The 19532-nt window shown below is 39.4% G+C and overlaps 1 protein-coding gene across 6 annotated transcripts in view; it reads left to right on the top strand.

The window, feature by feature from the left end:
- C9H3orf62 (chromosome 9 C3orf62 homolog) overlaps positions 1 to 19532 on the top strand; it is a 217094-nt gene that overhangs the window by 186945 nt on the left and 10617 nt on the right. Inside the window, exon 8 of one of the 6 annotated variants that reach the window (XM_078661228.1) lies at positions 10657 to 10772. The exons of the other annotated variants lie outside the window; for them this stretch is intronic. Within the exon in view, the coding sequence (XP_078517354.1) occupies positions 10657 to 10772 (116 nt within the window). The remainder of the gene's footprint in view (positions 1 to 10656; positions 10773 to 19532) is intronic. 6 annotated transcript variants of the gene reach the window in all.

Here is a 19532-nt window from a genome sequence, read left to right as displayed (position 1 = left end):
TATATAATATCATCTGCATAGAGTGAGATCTTGTCTATCACACCATGACTTCACTGGAAGCCCTTTATGTCTCCAGGTGCATTGATACTGGCTGCTAATGGCTCCAATGCCACTGCAAAATGAAGCGGTACCAGGGGACATCACTGTTGAGTTCCCCATCAGATTAGAAACAGTTGTGACAGCATTTCTTTACGCAGGAAGCTAGCAACTGGCTTCATGTAGAGTAGTCAAGTATAGGCAATAAAGGTAGAGTCCAGTTGCAGGCATTTCAAAAGGGAGGACAGATAATTCCACTCTAACAAATTATGACCCTTCTCCAGGTCAATATGGAGGACAGCCTTAGACCCCTCCAGTGTATGTGCCATAGCTAATGCATTTAACATTCTCTTAATATTGTGTTTGGTTGACCTGTATAGCATAAAGCCACTTTGATACCTATACATAAGTGTTTCAATCACTGCTGTTAGGTGGTCGCGAGTATTTTCACCAGCAACTCGGCCTCTGCATTCAGCAGAGAGATAGGTCAATTGAAGTCACACTTGCTAGGAGGTCTGTCATTCTTGAGAATAACGGTGATCACTGCTAACATCATGTTATTTGGGAGGCAGCCAGTTCCGTTTCTTTCGATTCTTGAAACATATTTAGCAAATGTAGCACCAGTTCTGATGCATTGGCCTCTAAATACTCGATCAGCAAACCATTCAGTCCTAGAGTGTTTACCAGATTGTATAAGGTCAATGGCTATTCCTTGTACATGTGTCCTCATTCCATGGATTCCTGGTAGGAGAGTTAACTATATTCTATTCTTTATTTACTATTTTTGGGCTACCTCCTGCAGTGTGGTGCTCGTTTGTCTCTCACAATTAGTGATATTGAACATTCCTCTGGGTGTTTCTTACCCCTTACTGAGCTAAAAGGTCAGCTTACCCACCTTTAACATTCACACTAATTTGCGAAGTCAGGCATGTTTTTTGGGTTTCATTTAAGCATAAGTTCTTATATTGTAATTTGGCCATTTCCAGCTTATATCTAAGGGGTTCTGTGGCTTATTAAGTGCATTTCCTTTCCGGGTGCAATATTATTTACACAACAGTCTTTTGTCCCTAAGACTGAGCTCTCTAATCGTAGGTGATAAACACCAAAGCTATGCCCCTAATCACTGTTTTAAAAGCCTCCCAGAGGATGCCTGAGGAAATGAGCATTCCCCTTTTAAGGAGAAAATATTCAGCAGTGTCTTTCCAAACCTAAGAGTTTCTCGTACCTCTGGGTTCAGGAGCCATCTGGCATTCAGTTTCCACATGCCAGAATTCTCAAGCAATCCCATGCACATCGACATACCTATTGGGGTGTGATCAAACACACACCAGAAGTAAGTTTATGTGCTGGTTACTTTATACGTTAGGCACTAGAAAAGCCACCCGGGTAAATGTTCATTTATTCTTCTATGAGTGATCCTCCACTTCAAGCCTATCTATGGACACACAAAAAATAGTGACGGGAGTCCTCACACACCACCAGGTGTCATGCTTCATCATAGGACTCCCCTCACTCTTCAAAAACCCAGTTTGATGAAGAGTAGGCCTACACCTTATAGTAAAGGAGGCAGTACTGACCACTGAACCTGTGATATGAATATATAAAAACAAATGCAATACATCAACCATTTAATTTGAGTGAGATATCACTTGGTATTTAAAACCAGTGTGGAGACTAGGGTAACAAATACCCCATCCCCACTCAGACCGTCCGACAACATGTTTCTGCCTCTTGGCTAACCCTGGGCGGTGAACTATGCTCCGCTCGCGGAGTTTGCAGAGTTTCCCGCACTCCGCGTTATGCAGAGCTCGCAGAGTTCCGAAAAACTATGCTTCACGGAGCAGAGTTTTTTTCCTCATTCGCAATCATCAACATCAAGTTTGCGACTGCGAGCCTGGAAAATAAACATCCCTGCGAGATTTCTCAACGGGCGGGTGGTCAGGTTTCTCATTGCGTATGCTAGCGACCGCTCGCGATGAGAAACTGCTTGTTCGCGTTGAGAAAGCTGCCACTCGAGTAAAAATCTACTTGAGAGGCAGAAAAGGGGAAGAAGGGACCGTTTGCGCTATGCAAGGTGCCGTTCGCGATGATTGCACAGTGCAGGCAAGCAAACGCACTGTGCAATCACTGCAAACGGCATTTGCAAGCAGCGGAGTTTTTTTGTCACTTCGCGGAGTTCCGCATAGCGCAACTCTGCAAACTCCTCCCAGGCTTACCTTTGGCTCAGGAGAGTCCATGGCATTTGTCAGAATGGAACACGGGATCATATTGTGGCATACAATCCTTTTAGTGCCTTTTGTAACTCGTGCTGACCTTTGTCATCCCGCACTTTCCTAGGTACCCTAACTGACTACTACGAGAACTTCCATCTTTCTGTTGACAGAGCTTTGGATTGTTCACTTAAAGGACAATGTCCTCCAATGATCTGATTGAGTAAGAGCCATTGGAGAAAGATCACTACACCACCAGCCCTACTAGGAAACACCCAGGGGAAAAAAACTCCCTGAATGTGGAGGTCATTAGTTATTAGTTTTTCAAAAGCCAACTCCCACTCTGGGAATTTGTTTTTAAGAAACCGAAACTTTGTTAAAGATTAGTGAATGGCCATCAAAACCACTAGTGGCCAATCACCACACTTTTTGTACCGTAATAGGAACCATCATGCCAATGCTTCCTGTTAAGATAAAGAGATCAGCACTGGGCCTGTTGTGATCTTTAAATTTGGTGGTCAAACTTTATATCTGGCCCCTGTCCCTGAAATTAGGCAAAAAATATTTTGGAAAGAGCTATCATTGAACAATGCAAGTATTATAATGTTTTTTAAGCCAAAGTAAAATTAACCGTACAAGCAAAAATAAATTAACAGTAGTACAATCAACTGCACCTACAGGACCCAAGCTGAACCTCTGGAAATTAATGTTGGTAGAGTTTCCATTACTAGGAAACTGAAGAAAGATTGCACATCCAAAAACTTAAAACTTGTTTTAATACTGTGGTAAATGCGACCATTACTTTTGGGAATGTCCAGCCAAACCACAAATTAAGTTGAAGCTAAAGTGAATGCACATTAACAAGCAGCCCAGAAATGTATTCTCTCGTGTTATGTCAATTCACTATAGTTCTGGGTCTGCAACCTATTAGATAATTATTGAGACATTGATTACCAAAAGCTTTTGGGGTCAGTAGTCTCTGAAATGATTACTGACCAATAGTAAGCTATGTAATTGAGATTCTAATTGCGACTTGTTTAGTGCCAGTAAGGGTTACAGTTGTATATGAATATATAACAGAAAGCTCACAAGGAATTAATGTAGTCAAATAAAAAACATGCAATTTGATCCATCTTATTTGTTGTTTTCTTTGTGATAATGGTCATGCCATCCATACTAATATTATAAAGAGAGAGCCCAAACCTTTGAGGCGGGTAATCTCAGTAACCACAGCACCAATCACAACACCCAATACACCGTTGGAAAGGGCAGTTGCAGCAGAATGACATAGGCTATGCAGACGGCCACCATATATATTTTTTGTTAAATTTTTTGCAGAGTTTTATATAGCGCGAACTTGACCCGAACTGAATCAGGTATCAGAGCGCTTTACATAGCACCAATTACGTTACATGAGGACACACATTCATTTTTGTTAGGCACAGGGAGATTGAGTGATTTGCCCAGAATCAAAGGATGTTTGGCGTCGTTACCAAGACTCGAACTCAGATCCCCAGGTCCGAGGTATAGCGCCTTAGCCGTTAGGCCAACTCCTCCATACATTTAAAAGGTAAAAGAACCGTGCCAGCAAAGTAGTCCCTTGTGGGCGTGTCTGCATTGTGCTGTGGGCATGGGCTGGGGCCGTGACTAACGCTGGGGGCGTGTGGTACGGCCATCACATCGAGGGCTGTGGGCGTGTGCTGGGGGCATGACAAACGCTGGGGGCGTGTGTCCACCCTTCATGCCATGTGAGTCGTACATACAAGCGCCAATTACGTTGCTGCGCAGCATCAAGGGGCCCGCTGGGGGCGTGACATGCTGGGGGCGTGTGTCCGGCCTTCATGCCATGTGAACGTAATTAAACCGCATCAAGGGGCACGCTGGGGGCGTGTGCTACGTTCCGCCCTTCATGCCATGTGGGTCGTACATTAATCAGAAGATCGTCTGCTATGGCCGTGTGCTGGGGGCGTGACGAACACGTTCACCTGGAGGCCTGGGAAGTAACGTTACTGCAGCCTCTCTTGCGCGCTGTTACTGAACTCTCTCATTCAACGAAATTACACGCGCCTGCTACCATCAACGAGGGTTCTAGCCGGGCTCAGGCGGCGGATCAGTACACTAATTACACGCGCCTGATAACATCAACCAGGGATGCAGCCGGGCCTCAAGCGGGGGAACACGCGCCTGCTAACATCAAACAGGCCTGCATCTGGGCCTCAAGCGGGGGAACACGCAAATGAGCGTGTCTGCTGGGACAATTACTGCAGCCTCTCCTACTCGCTGTCACTCAACTCTCTCATTAAACATATTTACCCGTGGCTGATAAGTCTCTCATTCAACGACATTACACGCGCCTGCTAACATCAACCAAGGCTGTAGCCGAACTCAGGCGGCGGATCACTACACCAATTACACACGCCTGCTAACATCAACCAGGGCTGCAGCTGGGCCTTCTCCGTCCCTATTGTAATGAAACCAAAAATGTTGTCTACCGTGAGATTTTAAAATAAATTGCCCTTGCCAAATACACACATTCCACACATTCTATTTCATACCCGGACAACGTCGGGACGGGCTGCTAGTAGATAATAAAGCATAACCAAATTGTCAAGAGCATAGTCTTACAAGCAATGATGTTAAATTCAAATGTGAGTGCACAATCCGAAGTGAAATGGTCTAACTGCAACAATGTGATTAGTGATTGATATTATAGCACCTAAAATCCGAGATGGCATCTTATTTAGAGATTATGATCCTGCGGCACAAAGAATGTGAATGCCTATGGACTGAACTGTAATGATGGAACAGAGCTCAAGACCCATAAAAGCAAGGGTTAATGAACATAAATTTAACGTTGAAACAAATGATGAGAGGTCATGTTTTGCAAGATTATTTAGGCTTCCTAAATATGGCACAATAAAGGTTTCAGATTTATGAATTGATGGAATTTTTTGAGAGGAGGCAATAGGGGTAATTTGCTTTTCTGAAAAAGTTGTTGGATAGATGTTTAACAAACTACTTTTCCTGATTATTTAGTTAACAGCTTGAATGTTTGTTGCTTTTTTTAATTTGAGTTAGCTTTAAGAGTTAAAAAAGAAAGGCACATAAGACAGTGGTGGAAATTAAAAGTAAAAAATTGTAAAAAGACTATAAATGGGAACATTATAAAAAGACTATAAATAGTAAACCACATCAGCAAAGTTCAAAAGACACGATGAATGACAGGAATGGTAAACAGACTTGGGAGTTCAGTGATGGTAAGAAATAGGAGGGTGGGGCTCAGAGGGTACTGAATCAAATAAAAAATAATCTTTATTTAATTTCACATTGTAAATCATAAAAGCATACACAAGATAAGATTAGTTTACTGTTCAGGTTAAAAAAAATTATTCTATGTAAAAAGTATGATAAAAACATATGCAATGCAGATAAAATGAATAAAAGGCCGGTTACCTTATACAGGCAATAAAGTTAACTAAAAAAGCTTTCTGTGAGAGATAACAGCCCATAGGTAACATGACATAACCACACAGATATACAGATTCGGAAGGAACTGTAAAAACATAAAAGCTGGTAGACACTGCTAAAAGTTTATAGATCCTAAAAACTGGCTTGATTAAACATTTTCTAGTAGCAGCTGGTAAGGAACGGTGGTGGATAGAGGGGGCAAAATACAAAAAACAAATACCACTTACCTCTACCACCAGCTGCGTCTCTCCTCCACTTCTTCGGCGAGTCCCAGAAGCAGGAAGCACACAGGCTACAGCGTTGTCATTGGTCTGAGCGCCGTGGTTCGGCACTCCGACAGGGGCAGGGAGCCTATGCATGTTCCCCACCAGGCTGTGCATTACAGCCTGGTGGGGAACATGCAAAGTGCTCATGACTGTTTGGCTGTCCCAAGACGGCCGGCCAAACCATCATGCGCACTTGGAGTGTGCAAACCACTCTTCCCCCTGTGCCACCAGCCCCGCCCTAAGCGAGCCCACAACCTACAAAAAATAAAATATTAATAACTACGTTATCATTTTATTTTACCTGCTCCGAGAGCAGTGGGGCAACGCTCCACTGCCTTAGAGGAGGAGCCACCCCAGACATTTTCTCAGATCTGAATAATATTTACTAAATAAAACAGTGTGCACGGTGCTCTGGGTGGATACATTGTCACAAGTGCATTTTACCAAGTCTTGCGACTAGTCGTTTATAGTAGAAAAACCAGCTAGATGAGGAAAAATATCCATTCTGAGTCATGTTAATAAAAATCTATGACAAGCGTTATATACATTTATTAAATAAGGTTGCACTGTCAAAATCCGTTGGTTCTTAAGAATGGTAGGTTTCAGTAGTACTGCAGATAGCCCTAAATCCTCAAGCAGAGAAAAATATTCAGATTTTAGCTCTTTCCTAGAAATAATAGTCAGAGACTCTGGACATAGTTGAGCCATGGGATTTTTATGGGTGTTTGAAGATTTAAGACAGTCGTTTATAATGTCACGATTTAATCTCGTAGGCTCAGATTTGCAGATCTTGTGCCAGAACAGGACAGGCTGAATCTTAATCAGATCTGTTAGAAAGGGCACCCCCAATTCCGAGTGACAGGCAAAAGTGGAGCAGCTTTTGGGAAGAGCATGAAGATTCCTTAAAAAAGCATTTTCAACTAGCTGCGGTGATTGAAAATTGTCATAGCCCCACAGCTCCACCTCGTGCATAGTGGTAATCCGACATTTAGCCTTATATATAGTCATCATCTCTCTTGGAGACCTTTTACTCAATTTCCTAGAGAAGTTAAGCAGAGCCGAGATGATTTCAACAAATTGGAGCCTCCTGAAGTTGATTGCACATGTCCAGGTCCCGTCTAAGTCAAATAAAATGCACAGATATGAAAAGTTTGATGTAAAACTGATCTTAGTGATCTCAATCAGTATATCACAGCATTTCATTGATCTTTTCCCAAATGTCATTATAAAAGTTTTACTTATACTGACTTGTAATCCCAAGTCCTGCGTATACATTACAAACTCAGTAAGAAGACGCTGTAAACCCAGGGAAGTACAGGCCATAAGCACAATGTCGTCAGCATAGAGGAGGGCCGGAATAGGTTAGTGGCCAAATTGGGGGAGATCATTACATCTGCTTCCTAAAACACTACCCAGATTGTTTATATATAAATTAAACAAAAAGGGAGCAAGACCACAACCTTGTCGGACCCCTTGGTCTATGCTGAATAGCTGAGTGCATTCCCCTTTTAGCCCGTAGTGCACTCTAGCCCTGTGTGCCGAAAACAATTCTCTAAGGAAATTAACTATTAGTGCATCTACTCTGAAGTCGTACATGATAATCCATAGTTTGTTGTGCATCACACAATCAAATGCTGATGTTTAATCTACAAGTCAAGAAAGATATTTCCTTTTTTAGTCTGCATGTTTTTCCCGATTAAGCGTGTACCATAATTACAAATAATAAAAGGAGTGATGGACTATTACATTTAACCTGCGCACTCATAGTTAATAGTATATGGTGAAAATAAAGAATTGTGTGTAATGGTTTTACTCACCTAGTTAGATATATTCATGAAAGGTATGCAGTTGGATTGTTGTTTTCTTTATAAATTTCAGGCTCGTGTACCAAATATTAAGCATTTTGTTTTGGATTTTTCAGAATTAGTCCATATTTGCTTCCGTTAGAGGGTAGTTAACTGTTCCCGAAACACAATGATTTTCCTTAATGTGACTCAGAAAAAGTATCATAATAGTTATCCCTTAGCTCAGTCGACCCTTTGCAGCAATGTGATTCCCACACAACTTTCAAAAGCAGAAGTTAGCCCAGTTGAATTTCTTGTACCTAGCCTCCCATATCATGACTGTGTTGAGGCCATCAAAAACCACTATGTGGTCCAGCACTCTGATTTTGTTAATATATTTGACTAAAATTAAGCAGACAGTTTGCCTACCCACTCCAACATGGATTTCAACATTAATCTTTTCCCACCATCACACCATCTTTCTGAATTGTCCATAGGAGCACTTATGATCTTTAGGTGAGATAAATTAATAATTTAAAATTATAAAAGAAGCCAAACCAAGCAAATGGACTCATTCAGCATTTTAAGTCCCTGGCTTTTTCCAATTTCTTTTTCATTCCCACAGAACAGATAACTGGAGCCCTATATTGAAAACTAATTGGAGAATAGGATTACCTTAGAAAACGTCATCCTCTACCATTAAACCCGTTTTTTTAAACTAATTTTACAAGACTACAAATTTTACTTATTTGGATCTCGCTGAAACATATGGCCTGATATGGTTAAGAAAAGATGAACAATGCAAGACTGCATATTGGACCAAATGTGGCCTTTTTAAATACATTAGTATATACTTTGAAATGTGTAACATTCCAGTAGCTTTCTAATATTCGACGGAAGAGGTCTACTGGAGTTGCTTGAAGTGCATTTTGTTGTATATATCTGTGAACTATTCTATGACATAAAAGGAGCATGGTTTGGGAACATTAGCCTGGTCGAACCATCTAAAACACACAGAAAAATCTCCGAAGTAAAACTAATGCTTTTTGGGGGGCGTGGCTTGCACGCCGAGGGAAGATGGCGGTCTCTGTGTGAGCTCCGCCGCATCACGGGCTTCGAGAAGTGAATTCGAGCCTCAAACGGAGTTCCATGTTTGTGGAGTGACGGACTTTGCTGTTTGAAGATGCGGTGAACATGTTTACTTTCTCTCACAAGAAGCATACGTGTTTCTCTTTACTGCGAGGATTCCACTCATAAATTGCTGTTGTTGGCACTCTCACATTTCAATCCTAAGGTCTTCCTTGAGTTGATGCTCCTGATTGAACATGTTTCTTCGACTTGAGTATAGCTTATGTCAGTTATGTCATTGAAAGAGCTTGTAATATGGAAAGACGTACCTTTTTGGTAAATGCACTCATCTATGTCTCTTTCTTAACAGAAAGGGCTCGTCACTAACTTAGTATCAATTGTTATATTTTCCTGATGTGATCAATATATTGAGAAAATAAAGAGCCTCAAGTTTCACTAGTGCCAGCCTTTATCTCTCTTTTATTTTTCTGAGGAACTTTTCAACAAATTGTTTGCAAATATCTTTGTGAATTTTCCTTTCAGTATGGCTAGTGATGCTCACGTTGCCAGATCCCCTGTTTCTGGCACAAAACCTGAGAGACATAAAACTGACCCACCTTCTCCTATTCATTCATCTCAGAATCCTGGTTTAGACTCTATATTAGATGAAGTCCGTGGCCTCTAGCCCTTTTTGTCTATGACAAACGAAAAGTTGAAACAGATTGAGGAGAGATGGATTGTTATGGAAGGCAAGGTACTGGACTTGGAACAACGTGTTAGCTCAACTACATACATACATATACAGGATGTAGCTATTGAGATTCCTCTCTTAGAACAGGAAATTCACAAGCTAAAGATTCATACTGAGGACCTTGAAAATCGTAATCGTAGAAATAACCTACGTCTTTATGGTCTGCCGGAAAATATTGAAGGTTCTAACATGGAAGCATTTTTACAAAAATTCCTCCCGGAACTCCTCGGAATTCAAACTTCAACGAACCCTCTCAACATACAAAAGGCTCATCGTCTTGGTCGTCTACATCCTAACACTACTAAACCACTTGACATCATTATGCTTTTTCTTAAATTTACTGAATTAATGCAGGTTCTGAAGGCTGTGAGACTTAAACGTCGTCTTATTTGGTCTGGTCATAACCTCTTCATTTCTCAGGATATCTCCAATGCAACAAACGCACGTCGCAAAGAATTTCTTGCATTACGTCCTCAGATGAGACATCTCAACATCCAATATGGTATCCTCATCCGGGTCTCTGCAAGATTACTCATAATGGTCATTCACGCTCGTTTGATGATCCGGAAAAGCTCAAATTTTATCTCCATGTTTTTTCATCAACAGGAATGGTTACTAATAACTGACTTTTCCCTTTCATATGTAATGATGTTTTGTATTCAGTATTCAGGCTCTATTTAACGCTCTTTGAGTGTTTGTTTTCTGTTTCCTTCATGAGGTTGTTATCGCTCCCTTTGTCGTGTATTTTTCTCTGAGGTCCGTAACCTCTGGCGTCACTATGCTTCTCTTCTTCCGACTTTTTTTTCTTTTACAGATCTGGATGTTTTTCCTTGATTTGCTTACATGTTTTTTTCTCCAGTCTCTTTTCTTCCTTTTCTTTCTTCCTCCTTTCTTTCCTTTTCTCTTTTCTTCTCCTGCTCTATCCTTTTCTATATATTTCTCTCTTCTAACCATCCCTATTTGTTCAATATTGTCCTTTATCATTTATTTATTGTTAATGTATCTTGGTAATGCCGGTCTCTCTGTAGTATTTTCTATATGTAATTTTTCCTGTGGTGTGTTTTCTCTTGTAGTTATATCCTTGAAGTGTATCAACTCCAACTGTGTTATACCTTCCCTTCCCTCCATTATGTGTAACTTTGTCACGTGGAACGTCCGTGGTCTTTGGAGTCAAGTCAAAAGACAAAAGGTACTGTCTCATTTATCAAAACTCAACATTCAGATTTCTTTTCTTCAAGAAACTCATTGTAATGATGTGGAATCTCTTAAGTTGAAAAGGCACTGGGTGGGCCAAGTTGTTTTTTCTCCTGCTTCTAACAAAAAATGGGGTGTTGCTATATTGTTTCATAAAGCTTTGGCAGTACAAATTTTATCTACACAAAATGATGCTGATGGATGATTGGTAATGGCAAAGATTGTGATACAAAACAAAACGCTAGTTTTATTAAATATTTATGGTCCTGTTAAGCCAGATCCTAAATTTTGGAATGATATTAAAATTCTACTTTCTTCAATTGACTGCCCTAATATTATTGTTGCTGGCAATTTCAACCAATGGTTAGATCCTTTTTCCGATAGTTTATCCAATTGTAAATTTCAACCTGATAAATCTCATAAAGCTTTTCAATTGGCCATTGCCTCTAGTTCATTGTATGATGTTTGGAAGACTCTTAATCCTGATCTAATTAAATTTACTTTTTTCTCTAATGCACATCACACCCGTTCTAGGATTGATTATATTTTGACCAGTAAATCTTTGCTCCATTCCATCCAATCATCTAAAATTGGATCTATTTTTATATCGGATCATGTCCCTGTTCACGCTGTTATGGATCTCTCACTTACCTCCTCTCAATTTAACCAAAGGAAACTTAATACTTCCCTATTATCAGACACAGTTTTTATCAAGGAAGCTACCACTTTTATTAATGAATGTTTCAGTATCAATGACCCATTAGATACTTCTATTCCTTATAACTGGGATACTTTTAAAGCTGCTTGTTGTGTCTTCACCATTTCTTATGTATCGAAAAAGAAGAAATCCACAAGGAAGAAATATGAAGATCAGCTATAAAAACTCAAAAGCTTAGAACATACGTATTTTACTTCTCTAGCATCTGATGCCCTTCAGAATTTGATTAGAGCAAAAATGTAACTTAAAAAATTAGCAACGACTGAAGCATGTAATATTTTACTTAAAATTAAATCTAAATACCATGGAGGGCAAAATAAAGAGGGTAAAATGTTAGCTAATTATTTAAAAATTAAATCTGAACGTAAGACTATTGGCCCTATTCTTAATGAATCCACTACAAAACTAGTATCGTCAGATGAAGACATTGCTGAAGTTTTATATTATAAATCTCTTTACTTCGACAATACCTTTCCCACTGATCAAAATTTAAACACCTTCTTCTCAGGCCTACCTTCCCCTCCATCTCTACCTGATGAATAGAACGCGTTAGAGAAGGACATCACTCTTCAAGAGGTAACTAATGCTATCAAATCCCTAAAAAAGTCAAAAGCTCAGGACCTGATGGCCTGTCTGTAGAGTTTTACAACACCTTTAATTCCATTTTTGTCCCTAAGCTCCTTCAACTTTTTAACTCTTTTATTGCTGACGCAAAAGCATCTGGTTCTTTTATGGATGCCTTAATTGTTATCATACCTAAACCTGACAAAGATCACTCTTATTGTAAAAATTATCGCCCTATATCGTTAATTATGATTGTAAAATGTTTGCCAAAATTCTCGCATCCCGACTTGAAACTATTATTCCTCTTTTAATTAAAACTGATCAAGTTGGATTCGTGAAGGGCAGATTGGCATCTGATAATGCTCGGATGTTTGCTAATATTATTTCTTATGGCAAAAAATATATATCTCCAGCTCTGTCTTTAGATGCTGAAAAGGCATTTGATCGTATTAATGGGCAATTCATGTTTCAAACTCTCCAATGGTTTGGTTTTGGGCCCTCTTTTATTTCTTATATTAAACTTTTATATTCTTGTCCTCGAGCCAGTATTTTTGTTAATTATCACTTTTCCAAATCATTTTCTTTGTCCAGAGCCACGAGGCAGGGTTGCCCCATTTCCCCTTTATTATTTATTCTATGCCTTGAACTATTCCTAGAGCGCATACGTATTAATTCCCAGATTGCTGGCTTCAAACATAACTCTGTAGAAACTAAAATATCTGCATATGCAGACGATGTATGGATTTATATGTCTAATCCTGTTGAATCTCTCCCCGATTTTTTGACTGAAGTTCGATTATATTGTAGTATTTCTGGTTACAAACTCAATCTCTCAAAGACAGAAGTCTTGCCCTTAAACTCTACATGCTATCAATGTATGTTTAGTGATACTAATTTCGCCTGGTGTCCTTCTAAAATTAAATACCTTGGCATTTGGTTTTCATCTTCCCTAAATGATACAATTAAATTCACGTTTACTGCATTAATAAATCCAATCCAATCACTCCTCCTTACTTGGTCACCCCTGTATCTCTCCTGGTGGGGCAGGTTAGATAGCATTAAAATGATGATTGTGCCTCATGTTTTATATACAATGTCTATGCTCCCTATGAGAATTCCCAATGTATATTTTTCTAGAATCAACTCTATATGTACAAAATTTTTGTGGAACAATAAGCACCCAAGAATTGCTCTAAACAAACTCATACATCCCTAAGGATGAAGGTGGTGTGCGTTTCACAAATTTTACAGCTTATCATTCAGCTTTCTTGGTTAAACAATGTTTGGCATTAGCTTATGATTTTGTGGACATCCCTGTTCCCAGATGGGAACTTTTTGAACGCTCCGTATTAAAAGATGTCTCTTTTCAACACGTACTCTTTATGTCAAATTGTACCTTTTTGTCTACTAGTCCTATTTTAAAATTCTCTCCAAATCTTTATTATATAACACTTTTTCGAAGGATTTTACTTCACTTCAATGTTTTTTGTCCTCCACTATATGGTATAATAAATTTCCTAAATATAAAGGTAAACCATTCTACTACAAATACTGGAAAGAAAAGGGTATTCTTTTTGTTCACCAGTTATTGCACAACTACTCTATTGTTCCCTTTCATACCTTACAAACATGCTATCAATTACCTGACTCTTTTCTCAATGAATATGATATTATTGTTCATGCCATAAAATCTCATCTAACCACTTTTTCCCTTCCGCCTCTCACACCGTCTATATCCCCTTCTACTCCTCTATACTCTTTATTTTCAACTCACAGACCTAAAGCCGCTCTTGTATATAAGTTATTGTTAGCAAATGTTACTGAAAGACCTAAGTCCCATATTGAGATTGCATGGGAAACTGATTTGTCCGTTTCTTTTCCTATTACCACCTGGGATAAACTATGGTCCAAACTTTTTTAAGCTTCTGCTGCTCGTATACCCCAATCTTTGTATTTTATTTATCAAAGAGCGATTATTACTCCTGTTAGTATTTGTAAATTTTCACCAAGCTCTTCTCCATTATGTTGGTCATGTTCAACTGAGACGGGCACGTTAAAACATCAACTTTATGAATGTCCTAATGTTTTATCCTTTTGGAACTCTGTTTGGAATATTTGCATGTTAGTATTTAAATTCAATGCTACCTTAACACTACAAAATGTTTTTCTTGGTTCCTTATCACCTGATGTGGATGTTGTATCTTCTGTTCCCAGATTATTTGATCTTTTTATTGCATTAGCTTTTAAAGTTATTCTATCCGCCTGGAAAGACAATTCTAAAATGTCTTTGCTGACTTGGTGGAACTTTCTTTGTGACGAACACAGGATTGATACTGTTTCCTCCTCTTCCTCAAAAAATTAAATCAGACCTTCTTTGGCTTCCTTTCACTACATATCTCTCTTCACACTCTCCTATACATTAATTATTTTTCTCTCCTTCTCTATACTATTCCCCCCCACTATTTTGGTTCTTCTTCCCCTGCCTTTTTCTCTATCTCTCTTTTCTTCTTTCTCTCTTTCTCTTTTCTACTTTCCTTTCCTTTCTCATTCTCTTTAATTATAATATTCCTAATTTACCATATGGTATTTGCCTGATTGTTTATATTAATTATGTTATGTATATTTCATTATGGCTTCTACCCCTTCCCCATTTTATTGTTTCCATTTTTTCTCTTCTCTTATGTATTTAAAAAACCTAATAAAACTTCTTAAACAAAAAAAAACTAATGCTTTTGTAGATCTTTATCTTTTTTCAAGATCTAACTAACAGCCAGCCAGCACCAGAACTAGCCTGGCAGGCACGTTGAACTCTGTAGAAAAATATATAGGTAAAAGTCCAAAAACAGATCATCCTTTGCATCATTGGTCTAAAGGTGAGCACATTTGATGCCCTTTTGATACTCTTAGCTAACATGTAGATGTATCAATTTACCACACTTCTATTATCAAGACTGTCACAAACCATACACATGTATTCAGTTCACTCTACTGGTAAAATCAGAGAACTACTTTGAAGTATATAAAAATCTCCACTCTTTCATCTAACAGCGGATCGTACATAATCCGAGTGAAAGTTCCATTCTGGAACAACTGCACACTGGGCTAACCTGGAAATTTCACAGCGATTTCCATTCTGGCCCTTTGAGAATAGAGGTCATGTGAGGTTTGCCCAACTCAGGAAAATGTGAAAAATATTAAGCATCTAAGAGGATAATTCACAACTCTTTATGATTTCTGCTAGCTAATAAGTGAGAAACCGCACATTCGCACGTGTAACAACCTTCCCAAAGCCCACAACCCATTAGTAACGTGGGAATCAAGACTACACAGAAAACACCACTGATGCAAGTGAGGGCCCATGACTCACAACCTTAGCCTTAGGAACTCAAAACTGAAGTATTCCAGAAGCATGTGCATCTCAAATTGAAACTCTATGGGGCATATTATCAAGGGGGTTTATCTCTGCTTTTTTGGCTTTAAAAGCCAAGAAAGCGGAGATAAAATTATCTCCCTATTACCTAGCTGTCGCTAACACCAGTTAGCGACAGCTAGTAGGAGATAGCGACCATCTTGGGCCCCACTTTGCATGTCAGTGATATTTATCACTAATGACATGCAAAGTGGGCGTGCCAAGATGTTAGCGACTGGAAACAGTCGCTAACATCGCTATCTCCTATTACCAACTTTTGGAGATATTCGCGCTAAGCGCGAATATCTCCAAAAGCTAACACCTGCCCTGAGCAGTTCTTAGCCATGTTATCCAATGGGAGGTGGATAACATGGCTAAGAGCATTAGCTCGGTAATGCATGAATATCGCTGACTTTTCAGCGTTATTCATGCATTGAGGCCGTTTTTTATCGCAAAAATCGCCGCAGCTCAGCGGTAAAATTGTGTCTCTAACCAAGCAATAGCGATAATTATCGCTATTGCTTGGTAATATGCCCCTCTGTTCCCACTAAAAGCCAAAGCTACATATAATTGATAAGGATTTTTCCTCCTAACATTAGTAAGATTTTTTGCATGGATGTCCCAGCTTTTCTTACTTTTACCATGAATCTGGGTTACTTCAAAAGTGAGATTCGATGTTACTGCTATATTTTCTAGAGAAAAGTAAATTTTTGCTGCTGTTATTACATGGAGGTTCTATGTGTTTTTTTAGTTCCCTAGGGGCATATTATCAAGAAACGGTGTTAAAATTTAACGCCGTTCTTGATAATATGGCCCCTGGTTTAGGAGAAATTGCTGTGCCTTTTGTCTTCAGACGAAAATGAGCAGTGTTCTTCAGCGATGCATGGACCTTCACTCCATCAGAGGTCTGCATTTAGGTTTACGTGGGAGAAACTTCAGACACTGTAAATTCTGCTATATGTCGCAGCAAGTATTTTATGCGAACCCCTGCCAAGGACAACTTTTCTGTGTCTATCTGCATTGAGTCAGCACCTCCTCAGTAACTTACAACTTCCCAATGTCCTCATATTTGCATCTCAGTGATCAAAGATGCTGTTGTGCAACTAAATTGCTATTTTGGCTTCATTCTTAGTTCCCCATAAATCTTAAATGTAAAGGCATTCATATTGCTTGAAATCTGTTTCACTCGATCTGACTACAATCTGCACATAGCAAATATGTAAGAGCTCAAACACAAAGTCACATTGTATCTGCCCATAGTAATTCCCAATGAATGTATGACGTTACAACGAATTCCGTTGCAACGCATGCCTTTACCACGCATGCGTTACAACGGAATTTGTTTACCACGCATAACCTTTACCTCGACTACTTGCGTGGTGACGTCATACGTCGTTAAGAGGAAACGGATTTTTTTTTCCGATTTCTCTTAAACGACGCTGATTATGTGCAGATCCCGACGTGACTTCTGGTGAGTTTTTTTATTTGGGGGGAGACCCCCCCAAGCCCCCCCTGTTTTACTTTTGACCTTTACCACATATACCTTTACTACAAAACTCGTAGTAAAGGTATGCGTGGTAAAGGCTTTAGTGGTAACCACGCATGCGTTGTACTGCATGCGTGGTTAAAGATTTCGTGGAAACGGCTTCGTTGTAAAGGCCGTTTCCCATTCCCAATGAGCCACTGCTATGCTGATGAATACAGTACGAAACATCTAGCTTGGTTCATGATGTAGTAATCTTGCACAATTTAGATCTTTTCTATGTTTGAAACTGACCAAGGTCCTCGTAGATACTTTTCCAAACTGTTGCCATTTGCACATATTAAATACCATTGATCTGTCTATCCTACAAATTAACATTGTTTCCACGTGTCCCCTGGATTTGATGAGCATCAATGTGCTTTGTCTGCAACAGGTCGAATAAGTAAGTATATTCCTTCCTCACCATTTGCATCCCTTGACACAGCAATAATTTAACAGCAGTGATTTCACATACCATTACACACTGTTCACATTAACGTTGCCTTGTTATCTGAATGTCCCATTTAACGAAACAATGCTTCCACTAAACTGACTAAGGATTTCCTTTTTTACCCATTGGCCTGTTCCAGTTGGTCACACGATTCACCCATGCTGAAAGCATTATGATTGATTGTATCTTCATTAATAACTACAGGGTTACATCTTCCCTTCTTTTCCCATACTTTGGTCAAATCACTTTGCAATCCTGATTACTTTTACAGTAATCCCAAGGGTCAAAACCACCAATTAAGTCTGACATGTGAAATCTGGCATGGTTCTTTGAAGCAGCTTGAAATATTTACTAGGTCTGTATAACACAATTGTCATGTCCAGGTTTGGTTCTTTGATTGAAAAGCAGAACTACGAGTACAAGAATGCAAAATAAATTTTAAATCTTGATGATTTTCTTAAGCCTAATATGTGAACCTCAGGATTTCTGTATGTCGACCGGTTTGAGTGTATTTATTTATTTATTTATTTATTTATTTAAAAGGTTTTATATAGCGCGAACGTGACCCACAAGGGTATCAGAGCGCTTTACAGTAAACAGTTATAAAACATAAAGATATGAGGTAGTATAAGGCATTAGGCATATGAAAGGCTTGTTCACACGACAGTTGTGCATTTACTTTAATTTAGCTGCAGACCACATATCCACATAATTTTCCTTTGGCCAATTAAATACCCATTGAAATTAAAGATGCTTTTTTAAAGGTCTCGTTTTATGTGCACGTTTACACTTTCATAGCTAAAGTATTTGTATGTTTTGTAAGATACAAACGCGAGAAAAATACTCTACAGGATTTGATGGAAAGTAAACTTTCCTGCAGCAGTGTGGGGATTTTTATTGACGGTCTTTCCCATTCAAAGCCACATTTAGAGGACACAAGAAAACAAAGAGCATAGGAAATTGTGATAGAGTAGTTTAGAAAACGTTTTAGCAACAGCAGTGTTTGTTTTAACATTTGTCAAAGCTGGGGCAGCGACAAGATCGACCAAGGCATAGGAAGGCCTGCAAAGAGTCACACAACCGATGTAGCTAATGCAAGTTTGAGAGATCCTTTTATTCTTGAAGAATTTGGCTTTAGTCATGCATTATTTTCATGCTTTCAAAGCTGACTGTAGCAGGAGTATGGAGAAATGGGTGAAACACTTAAAGTGAAGAGAGGAAGAAGGAACTGGGAACTGCAGGGCAGATGCGTAAGCTGTGCAAAAGAGGTAAGGATAGCAGTGCATATGCAAATAATGCGGGCAGACGAGGGTGACCTCAAACAAAAACCTGAACTGAGAGTGGGTGAAAAAAACAAAATAAAGAGGTAAGTAGGAAGAGGCTCAATAGTAGGGAATAGGAAGCCATTTGTATACAATACGATACACACAAAAAAGAAGAGGACCTGAGGAAACTTTATAGACCAACTGGGACCGATTCTCATCACTATAACTAGAAAACACAATACCTGGTCACTTGGTCTAATACATCAATAAAGTATTGGGGTATCCCTTTCTTTGGACGATTCGCCTCACCTGCCCGAGGGTGGCATACTTCATCATAGGAGATCTCATCGCGTTGCAAACCTAGTCGTAGTGCAGGCTACAACCCCCTCACTGAGAGGGAGGAGCTCAGGGATGTTCTGAAGGAGATAATGAGGTAGACTAAACCTCTAGATGAGCAAGGTATGAGGAGGGGGCTAAGTGAAAAATGTGAAGTTGATTAAAACTAGCTCAATGCATACCAACCAATTTATTATTGCATACACCGGCTAGGATTAAAAGAAAATAGCTGTGACAGAGGGGAATTCAATATGTCAAAGCCTGGTGGAAAAAGGTCGATAGGTTTCAGCCTAATGCTCCCGTAGGGATGCAGTGGCCTTCATCAGGACCAAAAAAGTGCAAAACGTAGAGTACCAAAAGCCACATATGTACTCTTGAAACAATGGTACCAGAACTCGTATACCAAACCAGTAGGTGGAGTGATATGTCACTCAGACTTTAGCCATACTGGTCGCCAAATTCCTTAAAAAGAAAGACAAAAAAGAGTGTG

The sequence above is a fragment of the Lissotriton helveticus genome, chromosome 9 (genome assembly GCF_964261635.1).
Source record: "Lissotriton helveticus chromosome 9, aLisHel1.1, whole genome shotgun sequence".
Taxonomy (NCBI): Eukaryota; Metazoa; Chordata; class Amphibia; order Caudata; family Salamandridae; genus Lissotriton; species Lissotriton helveticus.
The sequence above is the reverse complement of the archived record's forward strand: the minus strand, read 5'-3'. Positions and strand labels throughout refer to the sequence as shown.